The sequence below is a fragment of the Manduca sexta genome, chromosome 15, assembly GCF_014839805.1.
Source record: "Manduca sexta isolate Smith_Timp_Sample1 chromosome 15, JHU_Msex_v1.0, whole genome shotgun sequence".
Taxonomy (NCBI): domain Eukaryota; kingdom Metazoa; phylum Arthropoda; class Insecta; order Lepidoptera; family Sphingidae; genus Manduca; species Manduca sexta.
In genome coordinates, this window is record NC_051129.1 from 4672558 (window position 1) to 4691531 (window position 18974).

General features: G+C 33.6%; 1 protein-coding gene across 1 annotated transcript in view; it reads left to right on the forward strand.

Annotated features, from left to right (window-relative positions):
• LOC115439999 (C-type lectin 37Da) overlaps positions 1-9981 on the forward strand; it is a 100004-nt gene extending 90023 nt beyond the window's left edge. The window contains exons 5-6 of the mRNA XM_037438919.1: positions 7497-7605; positions 9097-9981. Coding sequence (XP_037294816.1) covers positions 7497-7605; positions 9097-9347 — 360 coding nt within the window. The 3' untranslated portion in view covers positions 9348-9981. The remainder of the gene's footprint in view (positions 1-7496; positions 7606-9096) is intronic.
• Positions 9982-18974: the final 8993 nt, after the last annotated feature.

An 18974-nucleotide genomic window follows, 5' to 3' on the forward strand; every position in this document is an offset into this window, starting at 1 on the left:
ATACGTTGGGTAGTTTCTGAGTTTAAGACGTTCAGGCCGACGGATGCAGCGGGGGACTTTGTTTTATAATATATTTTTTAGAACATTTTAAGAGGAACAATCCCGTCATACATCATTGTTGCATAACTTTAACCGTTTACGCAGCGCACGCAACGGAAGCTCTCAAAACTAATAAATTGTCCCCGTATTTGCAACATGTTTCATTTCTGCTCCGCTCCTATTGGTCATAGCGTGATGATATATAACTTAAAGCACTCCACAAACAAAGGGCTATTCAACACAAAAATAATTTTTCAGTTCGAATCGGTAGTTCCTGAGATTAGCCATAACTGCTCCACTCCTATTGGGTATAGCGTGATGATATATAGCCTATAGCAATCGACGAACAAAGGGCTATCTGACGCAAAAAGAATTTTTCAGTTTGGACCGGTAGTACCTGAGATTAGCCATTACTGCTCCGCTCCTATTGGGTATAGCGTAATGATATATAGCCTATAGCACTCCACGAACAAAGGGCTATCCAACGCAAAAATAATTTTTCAGTTTGGACCGGTAGTTCCTGAGATTAGCCATTACTGCTCCGCTCCTATTGGGTATAGCGTGATGATATATAGCCTATAGCACTCCACGAACAAAGGGCTATTCAACGCAAAAAGAATTTTTCAGTTTGGACTGGTAGTTCCTGAGATTAGCGCGTTCAAACAAACAAACAAACAAACTCTTCAGCTTTATATAATAGTATAGATACATTATCACTTGACTTTACCGGTTTCCACTTCTACACTTACTATCACAATACTCAAGGTTGCCGCATCGCAAACCAAATTCACAAACGAACATGCATTGTGATTAAATACACATTTACAAACTTTCCAAGACTTATTGCAATTTAATTGCATGAAGTAACAAGACGTGGAATGTGAATTTAATAACATGTACTTAATTCTCCGCATCAATTTGGGCATGACTCAGCGAGCGTCAAAAATAATGTCAACTTTCCATACTTCGATAACAGATGGCGCTAAAACAATTCTCCATAATCAAAACCATTATACTTAAACAACGTGTTTTAAATTATTTCATAGATAAGTCTGTAATATTTGCATCGGTATGTTAATTTTATTGTGTCGACATACAATATGTTAGATGGTGTGGTAACCTTAGTCCATCGTAATTTGCACCGAACGCGCTGGTCCCGAGATGCCAATAAGCAATCTCGTGGAATTCCGCCGAGTACTTTCTCTACGACCAGTTGAACAACTGACGTAGATAGCTCAAGCAGAATTAATTACACCTTTAGTGCCAATTACTGGAGGTATCTCTATTATATAAACGTAAATAGTCTGTTTCAGTCCACGTCCTTGATGCAATAAAATGCATGTGTAATATTAATTACTACGAACATTTAATCAAATATCAATACTCTTTTGCAAATATATTCGGTTCCATGCAGTCTAAGATGCTGTACTAGTTCTAATGACACTGAGTGAGACTCAAGGTTGTCCTGCATTTGAACTTGACTCGCACTATACTGATTTGATTACTCTCAGAGCGTACCCAATCGACGCTATAAAATAAATTGCATGTGATTATGAGCTTTATAGGTTGGTAATAGAGTTTTGCCTCTATTTCTGATCCCATACTGATACATTTGTAATGTTATATTGTATAATAAAATACGGCGTCTTATTCAGATATAACAAATGTTACCACATTAAGTATATTATACCGCTACCATTTTGCTATACAGAATTACATACATCTGTTCCTTGGAATTATTTTTATTATAACAAACGCAACGCAAGTTTATCAATTTTAGTTTGAGATCCACAATTCTGAGATATTTATGAATACTTGTGTTGTTGTCGAATTTAATATATTTGTAACACATATTATACATAACTTTATTTCTTTTGTACTCCTCTATATGAACACTTTATGCCAAATGTAACACACCTCTTTGCGAGCAATGTATTTTAGTACAAAAATTTTCATCATGTATTAATATATAGATAGTAATATCAAGAAAACCATACCAATTTTAGTAAGTAGTCACGAAAGTCAACATTAATATACTTACTTATGAGTATATTAATAGCCGTCCGACGTCGCAATAAGCCGGGGGCTACTTCCGATTATTACGTGACGCATTTACTAGGGGAAGGTACTGCTGATACCTGCTTTACATAGCCATGCAGTGTATACGTATCGCCGTTGCTTTTTCAATCGGAAACGCGTTTATAGTGTTTAATAGGTTTTACTTCAAAAGAATTACAATTTACAAGCTAAAATTATGAATATTCAATGTTTACGATATTGCAGAGTTGTGAAAAGACACTATCCAATATTAATGATTGATGGATTTCGTTTGTTTTCTTAGAGATATTTAACGATAAAATTTGTTAAGAATAGATGTAATTAATTCTCATCTAACTTTGCGATATAATATCACCTATACCGAAGAATAAAGACGCAATCACAACAGAAAGTTATTAATAAAACTAACGAAATTAACATACCGATATAACAAGTACCTACAAAAAAAACAACTAATGATTAACAGAAATGTCAACAGGATGCCAACGTGAAATCTAAAATGCATTCTCGAGTACAGTTATAGAAGCGTAAGAATTTAATTGACCCAGTATTATAACCGTAACAGCAAACGTAAATAATTATTTGTTATTCAATGGACGCACTATTCAATAAGCATAACGCTATAACAATAACCATTAAGTGGTAACGTTTTTTGAATAACTATATCTTCAAATTAAAATCATAAAAGAAAAGGAAATTGCAGTAGTAATAGAAACAGAAATTATTTAATAAAGTTATAGTTTGTTTTTTAATACTTTGAATATTTTTAATGTGTAATCTGCGGATTTTTAAATTGCTCTCCTTTCAACTACAATTTTTAATCTAATATTTCCAAAACTATATCATAGCAATAATTAAACTTAAGTGACTCTCGTAATATTAAGTTTTCAAATATAATAATTTCATATTAATTAATTGTGATCCGTTTTTGTTTATATTTAATACACTTTAACTTCATAATCAATATTTCTAAGTGACAATGCGATATATTTATTTACAAGACAATATAAAACACTTATGAAAATTAATCCTCGAAAAACAACCGTTGACGTTATGTTATTTATACGCAACTGTAATTAAACGGATGTACAAACTATTTAAGGTTAACAACTATCGTCGAATATAAAAAATCAATGATGTGAAACAACAAAAACTTGTATAATTTATTACACTTAAATCACGGACACAAAGAAAAGATTGCAAATTTTTGTGAGATTACGCACACGCGTATAATCTCAGAATATTGGAATGCGATTCATTCGATATCGTATAAAAGGAAAAATGTTTTGGCAATCTCATGACTATTACGCTATTCCGATAAAAGATGTCACTACTATATTTGGATCTGCTAACACAGTAAAAACGAAATTGCAATATTTCTCGTTCTTCCCAGTGACAAATATTTATTGCGATAGGCCCTACAGAAACCATCAAACAAAAATTGAGATGAAGGTTTACGTGATGAAATACACTCTGTCTTGTATGATGCAAGTGTCCATCACAGGCTACACTAGCTGCTTAGTACTAGTCGCATTGTATTGTTAGTATTATGGTATGTTATCGTACATAGTTACTTCTATACATCCGTGTGATAAGGAGCAAAGCTATTAACAGCTGCAGGGTGATACTGAGCAGACAAAAAAATAAAATGTTGCCCGACCCGGGAATCTAACTCGAGACCCCAGCGAGGTAATCGTACTGCGTATAACTATACTGCCGAGACAGTACTTAATTGGCCTATATTAAAAATAATTATTTCTCAATATATTAGAGTATTATAATTTTACTTATCTAATTATTTGCTTCGTCGGATGATTCTTGTTTTAATACTTATTGCTGAAACGTCACGCTACTTTAAGCATGAAAGTAAAGAATTAAATGATTTACGAATTTTCGTAGATAAAATCGATATTCACGGACGGGGTCTATTTAAACGCCAATCAGGTAGCAATCGAAATAGAGATAAAGTAAAAAATCCGTTAGATTGGATATAAAAAAGTAAATTAGTAGAGTTAGTACTTTCTTCTTGCTTTTTACTGATGCGGTATATTACAGAAACTACTGTTATGTTTTGGATAGGATTATGCTCAGATCAACTTAGTAGTAACTTTAGTATCACAAAGCCGAGTTAACGAATTCCGCACATGCTTTTTGCTAAGTAATAGGTATGGTTTGTAATGCATGCTGCAAGTTTAGATTATATAATTTACCTAAATATGCTAATAATGCTCTTGCCGCTCTGTTAAACAATCGCGATTCTTACTAAATTTCACATCATAATATTTCTCAGATTGTAATCAGTCTTTTGTAGTCTTTAAATCTTTACGTAATAATTAAAAATGCGGTGTTGGATCCATCAGTTCGTTATGATATTTTTGCAAATGAATCAAGACTTGTCAGTTGTTCTTGAAAAAACATGTTTGAGGTTCATGTAATTGACCAAAGTATGACTCTACCACATCCTGCATAGAAGTTGAAGTGACATATCACAGCCTTAGAAATAAAATGGCCTAATTCAAAATGTATATATATTCCAGTTTTGTTAACAGACCTTCCAAAGCATGTTCTATAACCCTGACGAGAAAAAGATAAAATTATAGAATAGATACAGAGATTCTCACTTTAACGACCGCCAATTCACTGCCTTTTATATTGCTTTCAAATCTTTTTTATTCGATTCCCACAAATCGTCTTTTTTGGGTTAAGTCACCTTAGTTCTACGGGTGCGATACATACAATTGTTATGAAGGCCCTGATCGTATATTTTGAAAGATTAATGAGTATCAATTAAAAACCTGTTAGTATCGGTTATATGGCGTCGTAAGTCGCAAGGGATTAACAAATAAGCCGCTACAAAAATGTTGAACAACCGGTACGGATATTACGTCCCTTCATAATTTAAAATTGTTGATAAATACATATGGACTTAAATCATAGCATACTGCTTACATATTATATAGCTCAGTCGTAGAATCTTCTAATAGTCTATATGCCAAAAAATAATTAGTCTTACTCTCGTAGGCATAACAGGATTTTTGGTTGTGAAGTCCTCGGGTTATGCAATTAAAATTTGTGTAGGTAAGAGTACTTGTAGGCATGCTAGGTCATTTGCTTCTGAAGTCCTCAGGTTAGGCAAGATTTGTGTTTACTACAAATAAACAATAGTTGTCAAAATAGGAATGTCAGATATAGCAATTACGGATTTAAGTCCTATAACGTAGGTACTAATACTATACAAACCCTTTCAGAACACATGCGCAAGTTTGTTAGCATTGGATATAAGCTTTATGCATAATCTGTACTATTATATAAAGCTGATCAGTTTGTTTTGTTTGAACGTGCTAATCTCAAGAACTACTGGTTCGAATTTAAAAGTAAAAAATGTTGAATAGCCCCTTTATCGTGGAAGGTTATAGGCAATAACATCACGCTATGACCAATAGAAGCCAGAGCATCATTAAAAAGTTACAAAAACGGTGGAAATTCATGTCTTTTGGCAACTTCTGTTGCAGGCGGTGCGTAATATAACATAGCAAAAGCAACAATTAAAATAATTTTATTTATAACAATTTGTTCCCAAGAGGCTACGAACTCAATAAATCATTTTATTGTTTCTGCTTGCGCATGAGATTAACAGATGTTTCATGTCGTGCTTACCGATGAACAATGAAAGACAATCTCGTTCCAATGCCAGGGAAAGTGGGTCTCGTTATGGTTCTTAATTCTTTGAGTAATGTTCAATTGATTGCGAAATATTCAAAAAGCACATAATTATGTAGGATATCTCTTAAAATTTGCAACTTTATCCAATCGATAAAATTTACACAGAGTATGATAAGAAAAGAGGAAAAAAGAAAAAAATAAATTATCGTATGAGAAATAGAAACATAAAAAGCCTAAACTTATGTCGTAAAATGAAAACAAAAATGCGCATAACAGCTTGAAAAAGTACGATATTTATATAACAAGGCCCGGCAGCAAATAATAAAGCAAAATGAGCTTGAACTAATTGTATTTGAGTCGATAAAAACCGCGATAAAATCAGTGGGCGCACGCCACAAACCACAAATTCCACGTGCAACCAATACTAGCGTTTTGTATTAGCAACCTAGTTAGTATGCGGCTTCCGTAATGCACATGGGAAAATCAAACGACCCATCGCAACGGCTTTGAATTTTAAATATTCAAATTCAATTTAAATCCCAGTATCCTTTGTGGGTATTTGGATATTGAAATTGTACTTTCAAATTCCACTTTTTTACACAAGCAAATCAGTAACCCACTGATTAAAATAAAGCCGTTGGTCCTGCACTCGATCTCTCACAGGTAATATTAGATTGCCCTCTCCTGGAACTATGAGAGTAAAGGTAACTCTCTGCTCCTATATATTGTGCTTTTCTATAATAGTTCCTGCATACTTGACTAAACTCCGTTGAGATTGACCGCACTAGCCGAAACGCGCTGGAATTTTACAACTAAGTTTAGATCACGAAGCTCTACGCTACACTGCACTTGCCCTGCGACACTAGATGAAGCCTCATTTAGAGCCGTTTTTAATAAATGATCTCAATCTCAATCTTCAATCTGTTTCCGGCAATAAACCAATCAAAATAACTCATTTGTAAGCATGTAAAAAAATTGGGTTAGTAAATTTTTGAGATTGATTGAAAGAAGTGATTGGGGTCGCTTATTGAAAATGACAATTAGTCAGAGCAATTATTGCTAGAAACAATCACACGTGGTTATTACTAAGCAATAGCAATATCTCAAAGGATTCGTATACGTCAACACAGTCGAGAATTGTCCGCCATTGCGCTGTTTAGTCAAAGAATATTTTAAGCAACAATTAGGTACGATTATTACTAGCAATAATTAGGTACGATTATTGCTAGCAATAATTAATCCGTATAGATAAGGTTCCGTGCCATGCGACATTTTTAACACCAACTGTACAATATTTATACATTACCTTTTCATACAAGAATTGAAATTCTAGTAACAAAGTTGTTACAATATGCTCGTGTGAAAACATTCTCAACATAATAAAATTGCAAACTTTGCATACCTCTACCGTCGCTACATTCAAGGCATTTGTAAGGAAGGCATAGATGTACATACATAAGTTTAGTTCCGTCTTTTTTTATACATATAATTCTACTGACCGAACTTATAGTGATTTTAAATAAGTGATAATATTTTGAGTAAATATAGCTCCTTTCTTAACTGTGAAACTATGACGCTACGAACCTATAATGGTTTTAATTCGCAATTTCCTATGCGACCAGTATTTACAAGCCAATGATTTACAGCTCTTACACACGCAGAAATAAGACTCGAAATGTCCATGCTTCAATAATTTCTACTTACATTTATTAATCGATCGTAAACTTTGATTCCAGGCTAATTGGTTTAAGGCGCAACAGTACTGCAGATTCCACGGCATGCACCTCGCTTCAATTGCCTCGCAGCAGGAGAACGACAAACTGGAACAATATGTCAAAGATTCAGGTACTACCCTCATTTCCAAACCTTCTTTTAATGTATATTACAAAATATAAAATAGACGATTCGTAGTGGAAAGCGTATTATTAAGTTCTTAAAATATCTAAGCATGGGAATTTATTGATAGCAAATCTTGTAATTAATTTTCTTAATAACTCTTTACTTATTGATGCTGATAGGTTGATACAGCAGAACTATGTTTTGCTTATAAGTAAAAGAGATCTTCTAGTCAGTCTGTGTTATTCAGAAAACTTCAACATTGATGCAATACTCACATGTTTTTTTTGTAAAAGTCTTTTTCATTTTTGCACCGTGTTGCCAAATTTTCGTCGATTGTCGCACTTTTCGTAAGTCGTTTAGAACCATGTTTTTAAATTGGTACAAACTTCATTATGGTTTATATTATGGTACATATTCCATCAATCATAAAGACTTCAATCAGTATTATCCAATTTTGGCCATATATCCGCCCGGATAGCAACCACCATACACAAGGTGTTAAAACCCGCCATAGTGGCCCACGTAAGTGTGTCGTGTTCGGGATTAGCCTGTGTATATCCAGATCCAACGGGCCGGCATAATTGTATCGACTACAGAGTGGTAATCATCTCTCGTCAATCGACATTCTATTGGACCCCACTCTATTTACCATCAGGTGCCGTGATATAAAAAAATACAGGGTCCAGGCGTAAGATTGTATTAAATTTTCTAAAACCAATACTACTTATCCGACTGGTCTGTGAAAATCTTGTAGAATTTACAACGACAGAGGTCAAATAAACTTGGTTGCGTGGCTGTTGCAAAATTTTTAAACTGGTTTTAGACGAATCAACATTTGAAAGGTCGAAATTCATCATGTCTACATTCGGCGGGTCATAGAGGACTAATCTATTGAAATTAAAATTACCGAAACTGAAAGTGACATATGGAGTGGTTGAAAATTGAAATCACGCTATTTTTTGTTTTAAAACTTAAAATACTATGTTATAGAACCTAATGGTTGGTACAGTGTAAAACAAAATCGCATCACGCCTTTACCCTCGAAGGAGTAGACGACGCTACGACCAGAGCATCCACATTCAGTCATGTATATCCGTCCCATGATGTGATACAAGGCGAACCTATAACCATATCAGTTACGAACACACCTGGTACACTGTAAAAAAAGAATACATACAATAGGGTTTCATATCCCGACATAATATGCCAAGCTCAGGACCGTCATACTGGATATGAAATTCCACACCCCGAAATGCGGGCTATATATAAAAAAATAATTTAATTGTTTACTCTTTTTTGTAATATTTAGTACTAGCACTTCAATCCCTATATTTATGAACAATATGTGTTCAATAAATAAGTCAGAAGAGTTCATAATAAAGACCGTAACATCAACTTGAGTTTATTGCACTGACATTCATAAAGAGAACGTAATTTATAGGTAATAAAACTTACATATCAATTACCTAATAATAATAAATTGTTATCATGTTGCAGGATATGGACGCGAGCACTTTTGGACGTCAGGCACCGATTTGGCTGAGGAAGGAAATTTCTTCTGGATGGCAAACGGCAGACCGTTGACATTCGTCAATTGGAACGCGGGCGAGCCAAACAACTTCAGATACGAGAACGGAGAAGAGGAAAACTGTCTGGAACTGTGGAACAGAGACGACAAAGGGCTCAAATGGAACGACTCGCCGTGCTCCTTCGAAACGTACTTCATCTGCGAAGTCCGGTCGGATTGATAAATGGCAATCCTTTTATGTGATAGAAATCTAGTGTGCTAGATAACGCCATCTCATGAATATGTTTCATTTATTTTTTCTCATTAAAACCACCGAATTTAACACCCTTACATATCAGAGTCAGGAATTCATGATAGTTATGAATAAACACGCTTAAATACGGCGATTGTGAGTGTTCGGTGGATTTACGCCATTTCACGTAAGAAAGATCATTTGAATGCACATAAGTGTTCGTTTAAGATTCGGAACGTTTTACCACAGATGCAACTGTACCAAGGCCGTAGTTTTATGTTTATAGAATGAATTTACGAAACATTACAAAGTCGTATGTATAATGAGTCGATTTGCAAAGTATTGTTGGGAAAGTCATCGAACGATGCTCGGTAAAGAATAGTATAGAAAACATTAAGAATGTTTATTTATTTATTTCTCGACCTTGTGGTTGTGGAATTTTACAAACTTGTATCATTTATATTTTATTTTGCAACGATCACTGCCTTAAGATCTTAGGAACCTCCGGGCTCGGCCCAGGGACACCGTGTGTCCATAGTCAAATAGTGGATAAACAAAGTTACCTTAGATTTAAATGTATATAGATTAAGTACGAACAATAAATTCACATAAAACAAGTTAATAACGCTTTTATTCATACCCAATTACGTCTCTGATTAGTATAACAAAAATGCAGAGGACATGACCAATTACTAATATAAAATCATCACAAAATTTTACGCCTCTCGTCTTACTTTGTTCGTCTAAATAGGTACCACGTTTGCTACAGCTACTATTATAAATGTTACGTCTCTCGTACTTACTTATTCGGCTAAATAGATACCTACTACTTTTGCCACCACTAGTTTTATAATTTCTGCCGTCAGACATGAGTAATGAGCGTGGTTTTTTACCATACAGTTCTATGTAAAAAGTGCACTTTTTATATGAAAATAAATAACATAAAAATGGCATCATAAATTCAGTAACAACTAATAAAAACACACTAAATAGCTTACATAACAAAATACAGTTATGTCAAATCGAAGGGCTATTCACCTCGATTTCCCGCCTAATTTACGACTTTTATATCACAATAAAGGTAAACGAACTGTCGTTTACGTGTCAAAAACACCATATTTTATAACCATTCTTCGAAATAAAAAATCAATCCATTACCCCATAAAATTCGCCAAATTATCTTGTCACACGGGCGTTGCAGGTCATTCAACTTTTCTCTATGCGCTTGCAAGCTGCTTAGCTTTGAATATTTTTACGATAGCTGTATTATTTTGTTATTTATCATCATTTTATAATCGGGAATACCAGCTAAACAAAAAATATATTTGTATTCAAATTATTTATTTGAATGGAAATCGAAAATGTATTTTTACAAACAAAATGCATATTTGAATACGTCGCACAAAAGTAATATTAATTATGTATCGTTACTATATACTCACGAATTCAAATGATATACAAAAAACAAACAATTTGTATTTTATACAAGCCATAATAACTTTCTAACTCCATCTTTAAACCCTTAAAATCTATGTGACAATATGAAACAAACCTTTAGCAAAAATCCCAGCAAATAGAAGAAAATCGAAAATGCACTCATCTAAATTCACAAGCTCCACTCCTTTTATTGGGGGGACAGAAGCCAGGCCTACACGTCAGTTACCTGCCAACGATTTTGCTGAAAATTTCATGCGTCCGCAGGCTTACGAGCATTGTATGTAAATGTGAGAGGACTCGAAACAACGGTAACAAAATACAGCGAGGCCTTTGTTTTATTTACAGAGAAGTAGGATTGTGTTATTTTGTTTTATATTTTCTTTCGTTTTATGAATTGGATCGGAAAATCGAAAGCAGTGATGATGGCCGTATAAAATATTACAAGTTCATGGTGAATATCACAGAATACAGTTTAAAAATGTTAAGTATGATACTAAAACGTATTGCAAATAAAGAAATAATCTACTTTGTTTTAGGTAAATAAATCATTGTGTCAAACACTACAGTCAAGTATCAAAATGTTTTCAAATGATTAAATTATTTTTTTATGTAACCAGCACAAAGTTTAAGTAAAGAAACTATTGCACGGTTTAAATATTACTCAGGATATAAAGAAATGAAGTACCGTGTAAATTCGTGTTGAAATATTATAATTAAAGCAACGTTTCAACTGAGCGTACAAAAAAAATATATAGCTTGTAGTCCATTTAGACTAATTAGTAATCTAAATTTTAAAACAGGAAATCCGTTAACTTCGCTTTTTACACAAAATACTCAACTTATTTACACTCTCAATTTGAACTAATAAAAAAAATACAAGTATTATTTTATAATGATTCTTCTGTACATTTATTTACCCAGGGCGAGGCAGGCGTTCTGAGCACGTGGACTTATTAATAACCAAGTCACGTGTTGCCAACCTTCAAACAGGAGAATTTACGACGCCCGAGGGAATCGCAAGGAACTTATTGTGATTTCTTCTAAAAATGTGCGTTTGTGATGTGCACGATTTACATGATCTTATTTTGTTTTTAATCGAATACTTAGACATTTCGAAAACGCAGCGATGAATTTGGCAAGTCACTGGCTCACTATTACAAGGCTCTATGTTATATTTTTTACCCTTTGAATTATATTTATCACACGACTGTCTTTTTCAGGAAAAAAAGTCAATAATACTAAAAGATAAATAAATGAGGTATGTAGATACTATAAAGTAATATGTAATGTTTACCAACATGAAAATTGAAATCTAATTTTTAAAGATACATAAAAAATTATATAGTATCTTGTAACAGTGAGCCAGCAATGTGTCTTATAGTTTTTGAGGTGTTTACTTGGTCCTCCAGTAGATTTTGTAAATTATGATTTTATTTAGATTGATATATAAAAAAAAATCGCTGGCATTTCGTTGTTACGACCTGAAAACTGGCAAATGGCAGATGTGCCAATTTGATAATATATTAATTTCTGCACCACAGGTTGACTGTGAGAGAAATCTTATGGCATTAAGTCCGCCTATATACAAGCAATAAATAAATTACCGACTTTAATTTTTGTTGGGTTTTGTGACCTTATTGTCTTTTATTTTATCGGAGGAACGACAAACATTCCAACTATCCATTTCCATAGAGATTAAACTGTACAATTAAAAGTTATTACTGATCTATAAATATCATTTGAAAAGCAAACTCTCCAAGTAAGCAAACAATTTAATATCTTATCAACAAGCATTTAAATACCAAGTTACGGAGATAGGAAACAAGTTCAATTAAATAGATCGAGCGATAGGAAATTGCTGTGAACCGCGCTACCGTCCGCCGCCCACATCCTACCATCTCGCCACATACCTGCAGTCTCAATCAATATTATGCAAGTGCTCAGGGCTCGGGCCGATTATGAAATTGCGTTTGCGGTTTTTATTAGCACGAGGTTCATTTAAGAGATGGTATCCAAATGTTTGGCAGGGCTTTTTAAGTATCTTTATTATATTATCTTTGTATCAAAATACCTGAGATCAAGTGTTTATTGTTTTATCCTTTTATCGACATACGTTGCATCAAGTTGTATTGTTATAATAGTTCCACTATATATGGATAAATCGAGTAGCTACTCAGACTTTACACTAACGTTTGTTATAATATAAAAAGGTTTTCCGCCATTTGTTTTGATTAAACTTTACCCTGGTGTCACTAAAACGAATCAAGATATTTCTATCTTCCATGTAGAGCTATAGTCTAAAATATGATTACAAATGCTGAAAACAAGATGCCGGATCAACGTCAAATTTATTTGACATGTGAAGCTGTCAATCTCCCCAAAAATCACTACGAGCATGTTTAAATGAATGATTCGTCAGTATTTAAAAATACGATATACGTTTTATTTTCATGTGAAAGTCACCTCGCAATAAAACTTTCACATAAACAAATAGGGCTCTAACAATAAACTTTTATTAAACTAGCAATATAAACACAAGATCAAATATCAGATACATCTATGCATTTGTTCGACTCGCCTCCTCATTTCCTGAACATCTACAATTTGCCTATAAGCCGTCGTATTACCAGCACTCTGGTCTGCCGATCCATATCCGATATACGTGATAAAATAAACCTTAACGTTGTTATTTAAGGCACATATTTGTCTTGATTCCGTAGAAAACGTATCATTTAACTTGTCGACGGCTTATCGTTATTAATTTCTTTTTGCAGATAACGGCATATAGTTACTAAAATAGTATAATGTAATTTGTGTTGTAAGAAGCTTTTGCTCGATATTTTATGAGTATTTAAAATCATGATTTCAATACTACACCTTTAAAGGTTGCAGTTTAAAATATGTAATATTAATTTCACCATAGATTATCTTTATTTTTTTATTGCTTACAACTCTGAACTGAAGTGGGTTTCTGATAATAATTTTGTTACGTAAGTCCCTGCACGCAATACCTTCATTAAGTCTTAAATTATGTTTATAATGGTACCAATTGGGATCAATTTCAAACTATAGCAATTGGCAAAGGGTGAAATTCAGCTGTAGGTAATAACTAATATCGTAAACTATTCTTTAGATATGAATAACATAGCATCGTTTTAAACATATGTTTATATACTATTAAAATAGATAAAAGACGTGGCCAACCATTATTCAATTGAAAAGGTATAAATCATAAAATGAAAAAAGAAATGCGAATCCTAAACAATAATTACAAATCGCAATTCAAACTATCATACTAACCCCAAATGTTTTAAAGCATGTTACATTTACGTTGAAATTGCACCAATGTAACATGGACTCAACCGAAATGAGAAAGAAATTACAAATTTCGCATTTGATGAGATTTTTAACGAGGGCCAAAAGGCAACACCGCTGGGAAAGCTCCAATTGAATTCGCGTTAAAGGCTGCGTTTGGTATTCCTTCAAATTACTTCATTCTACACTGTTTGTTGATTGCAGAACAAACATTTTATAACTCGGATTGTGCAATTCAATTAAGAGGAAAGTTTTTCTAGTGGCTCCAATTCATTGTTCATCGAACCCATGTTTTCAAATGCACGATATTGATTAACAAATAGCGATAGAATTCTTTAGGTGGAATTTGATATAGTAACCTCGGAAGTTGCTATTTCTACGCTAGCCTACCATAGATTAACAGACTCTTCATTTTCTTCTTTGTGTATATGAATAAGTCTCCAGCCTTTATTTCTCCCCACCAGCCCCTTCAGAACTAAAGTTAGCTTAAAAACCTTGTCGAGATCTTCAGATCTTTACATCCATTGTCCGCCAGCCTTTGTCAAATATCTTCACCTAAACTGAAGTATATATTCGTCTTCATTCATTTTTATTTAAAAAGCCGTTTATGCAGAATATTCCGCAGACCACAACTCTTTAATTACGACTGCTGATGCAAAACCGGACGGTATTATGCCTCGTCTTCCGTAAATGCGAGCTCATCTATAGCTCTCGGAAGCAAATCTCTTGCAGTGATTAAATTTGCCATTGTTCCCGGTCGAGAAATAAATGAGCGCAAAACTAAAAGGAACAAACTAAATGCAGCGCTCCTAATTATAACCTTTGACGAGGCAACCCCATTTCCCACTCGTTAGCCGCCCTTGTAGTGTTTTGCGCGATTTATACACGCGTGCGGAGTATGTGCAATTACAGGATTCATTATGGAGTCGTTGTTACGAATTCTTGGTTTGTAATATTTTATAATGCGCATTTGTACGTAATTCGGCTTTCATGGATGTAATTACAAACGAGAAAATGAACAAAATTGATGGCTAAATAAAATGTATATGTAAATAATTGCAACTTTAAATATAGAATGAACGATTTCATTTAATCTTACGGATCTATGCTATTAAGTAGCTACTTCGATATCACAACAAATGCCATCTTTAATGCGTATAGTAATATAAATAACATATAAGTCTGGATAGGAAACAGATCACAACTTATTAACTTTAACCATCATTACAGGTATAATACACTAAAACGAAAATTCTGTAGATCTTATTAAACCAGAAATCATCAATGCAATAATATTTTCCACTCAAGAAAGAAGAATCATAATTTACGTCTCAAACACGTCTACGAAAAGGCTATGCAACAAATATGACCAAGCAGTTAAACACGCTAGGAAAACCCAAAAAGTTTATACCTCACACTTGCGACGGGGACCTATAAAAGTGATTGTAGCATCGCATCGGGGTGGCAAAAACGTAAAAAGCAATAGGGAGCAAAAAGCATGAGGTGTGGTTAGTGCAAAACGATATCTAAGGTATTATTCTATTTTCAGCTGCCTTTATTACTTTTCCGTTTACAGATCTCTTTAGCAAGTGATATTGTATATGTGACTGTAACCGACAATTGCATAAAATCTACTGTTATTTTCTCTTTTTGTATCTCAGTTAGATTTTGTGCAAACTAAATGAGTAATCAATTGACAATTAATGTTTTTATCGGCAAATATATGTTTCGAGTCTGATTATTGAGAAGTTCAGATTACTGAAGAAGAAAAGAAGAAGTTATTAATATATTAATTTAAGACCAAATCTAAATGTAACACATTTTTTTACATTTACAGACAGACATCGAATACATATTCATGTACGGTGATGACATTATCAATTCCAAATCAAATTGAAAACAAAAGAGTACGAAAAACAGTATCAGAATAACGATGTTGCCTATTGCTCCCATTTCGTTTGTTCAGCGTGTGCTACATTTACCTCTTGTACCCTTTTACCTCTTTAGAGCAGGCGTTGCAAGTAAACTCGTGTCGAGCTCAAAGGACCACCTCGGCTGAGCGTATAAACTTCTGACAGCTCGCATTTCAACAAATTCTCCAACTTGGTTTAAATAGTTTCGAGTGTGTTTTGATGGTATGGTATTTTAGTGCATCTGATGTGGTGTTGGAGCTGAAATGTTCAGACCGATTGCGTAAATCTCTAATAAAATTTACGTTTAAACAAAATGGCGATTAGAATGTGATTTTATGTAGAATTACATAAAAGTGTTTATAAGCCCATAAAAGAAGGGGATATCAAAAATTTATTTGATTTGAATGTACCTAAAAATTAAGTAGAAACTAGAGATTCCCCCTCAGTAGTAGAGGAGGCCCGTGCTCAGCAGTGGGCAAGTATATAATACAGGGCTGATATTATTATTATTATTATTAGAGATTACGACTTTAATTTACCATTTTAAAAACGATGTGGTTTAATGAAACAACACTTGAAACATCTAAATAAAATATTTTCTTACATTCGTCGCTAGGTTCCAGCAGGCGGTTCAGTTAATTACACGTTAAGCCGAAATTTATGCCAATTGTTAAAAAGATTGAAACCTTTCCCGAAATAAATCCCTTAGCTTAGTGGCCCAAATACCATAATCCGCTTATGCACCGCAATACATATAATGTATCGACTTTCCTCTAATGCGCTATAGATACTAGCTTTCAATCTAACATGATATTATTTAATCAGATTAAAAACCGAACATATTATCACCTAATTTATTTAGAGACAGTGCAGATTCCTAATTAATTCAATATTTTTTTTATCTCTTTCAATATTTCTAGAGGTTATCTACAAATAAACTTGCAAAGCACAATTACCTTAAATACGTAATTAAGATATTGTGAGCGTGTTTATTTGAAACAACTCTATTAAAAGTAATATAAGAAAAGGTGGATTTTCCGAAGAGACTAAATATTATATAAAAATGGATATCGCGTGGGCACTTCCGATAAATGCTTATTCAGTTAGATAACTATATTAAACCAAAGTTATATTACTTCCTCAACCTACATAACACGGCATGCGGATATTCCTAAAGGTCACTATCAAATAAATAAAGTGGGTAGTAAATTATAACGTGAAATAAGATTTTACACGATAACTGTTGACGTCTGTGTCATCATTATGAATGGAAAAGATATGATATTAATCCAATAATTGCGAATTTCTTTTATTGTCTTTTATTTTAATTAGTGCTCTTAAAATATACGCGAAGGATAAACAATAGCATCAGGGCTTGTTTCACAAGTTTAAAGTAAATTTTATTTGACAGTTGTCGTATTCAACAGGTAATGTAGATAGTATTCATAACAATTTATTAGGGAACATAAATAAGAGAGTGACTTTTATATTTATTAATATGACGAATAGAATTTACTCAGAAGTTGTGCAACAGGCTCTTAGCCTCGTGTCAAACATATTGTCTCCAATAAATATTTAAAATCTCATCCGAAATAGCACGGCCTAAAACGTAAAATCACTAAAATATTCAAGACGAAAAATAGGCGAAGCTCCTATGAGTAGAAATACGAATGTTTGTTCTTTTGCGAGCGGCAAGCAATACGCTGAGTGGTATATTTGTACATGCATTGTTCCCGTTACGCCAGCACCAACCATTGTCATAGTCNCGAACTAACATTTCCTTTTTCGTTTTATGTTGTGTCGTAAGAAATCAATAACCGACATGGTCATTTTATGCTGCAACCTTTATCATGTTCTCTAGGTTGATATATTTTATTGTAAATAATTGGTATTTTGAGCCATGTGTCTATTTTGAAAAGGAGGCTTTCATCCTATTTAGTAGAGCAGGTGATTTAGTATGATTAATTCTGAAATTAATGCCTATATACCAACTAATACTAGGTTTACTTGCACCCTCGCCCGAGTGAATATCCTTTCCCGTTAGAAAAGTCCCTAAAACACAATACGACCCCAGCGACATCTATTTAAAATTCAGATAAAAAACTATTATATCCCATGGTAGCAAATTACCAGGACCAAAAGTAGCCTATGATATGGACTTTTATTAAAATGGAACTCTTTTTCTTTAGATACCTATATTGATAGGATGAAATTATTGCTTTTAGGTGTAAATTAAGTTTTATATTGCACTATCAATTACCTGTTACGGGTTAAATATGAATGTAATGATATAATTATAATTCGAACCCCGAGATCCCACAGTTCAAGCATAGCAAAAAGTTTTATTCTGGAGTTGTAAAACACCTTGTTACTTTGAAAGCTGAGAGAGAAATTTTCATCGAAATAATACTTTTCAAAGAGGAAACGGTGTACATAAATATTTATCGCAGCTATATTTCACTGTTGTAAGCTAGATCCAAGATAAAAATTCTAACACATTGTTCTATGCATTAAAATAGTATCTTTCCCCATGAATGCATTGAACTAATAGCGCTTATATTTATGTATTTTTTTAATTTATTGTTAATTTAAACTTGAATGGCATAGATGTAATTGGCAGAGCTGCGTGATAACAGATTTTTGTACAGCATGAAGGGACTTGGCTTGAGCGGCTATGTCATAAAATATCGTCGTGAATTAGCAGTTTTGTTTTATACAATTACTTGGATTACCAATAAAATCTTCCACCCGTTCCGAATTCTCGTACCTATTCCATAATGCGCAAAGAAAATGCGAGTGTCTTGTTTTATAGCTTGTTTTAGTCTGCAAGCTACACGCCGTTTTTTCCTCATCTTTAAGGTAGTTTTTGACTTCCGCGCTGTCTAAACTTCACCGACGATGTGTTCCTTTGTATTGTCCCTTTTCCTACGATGGATCGCGTCTGCAAAGT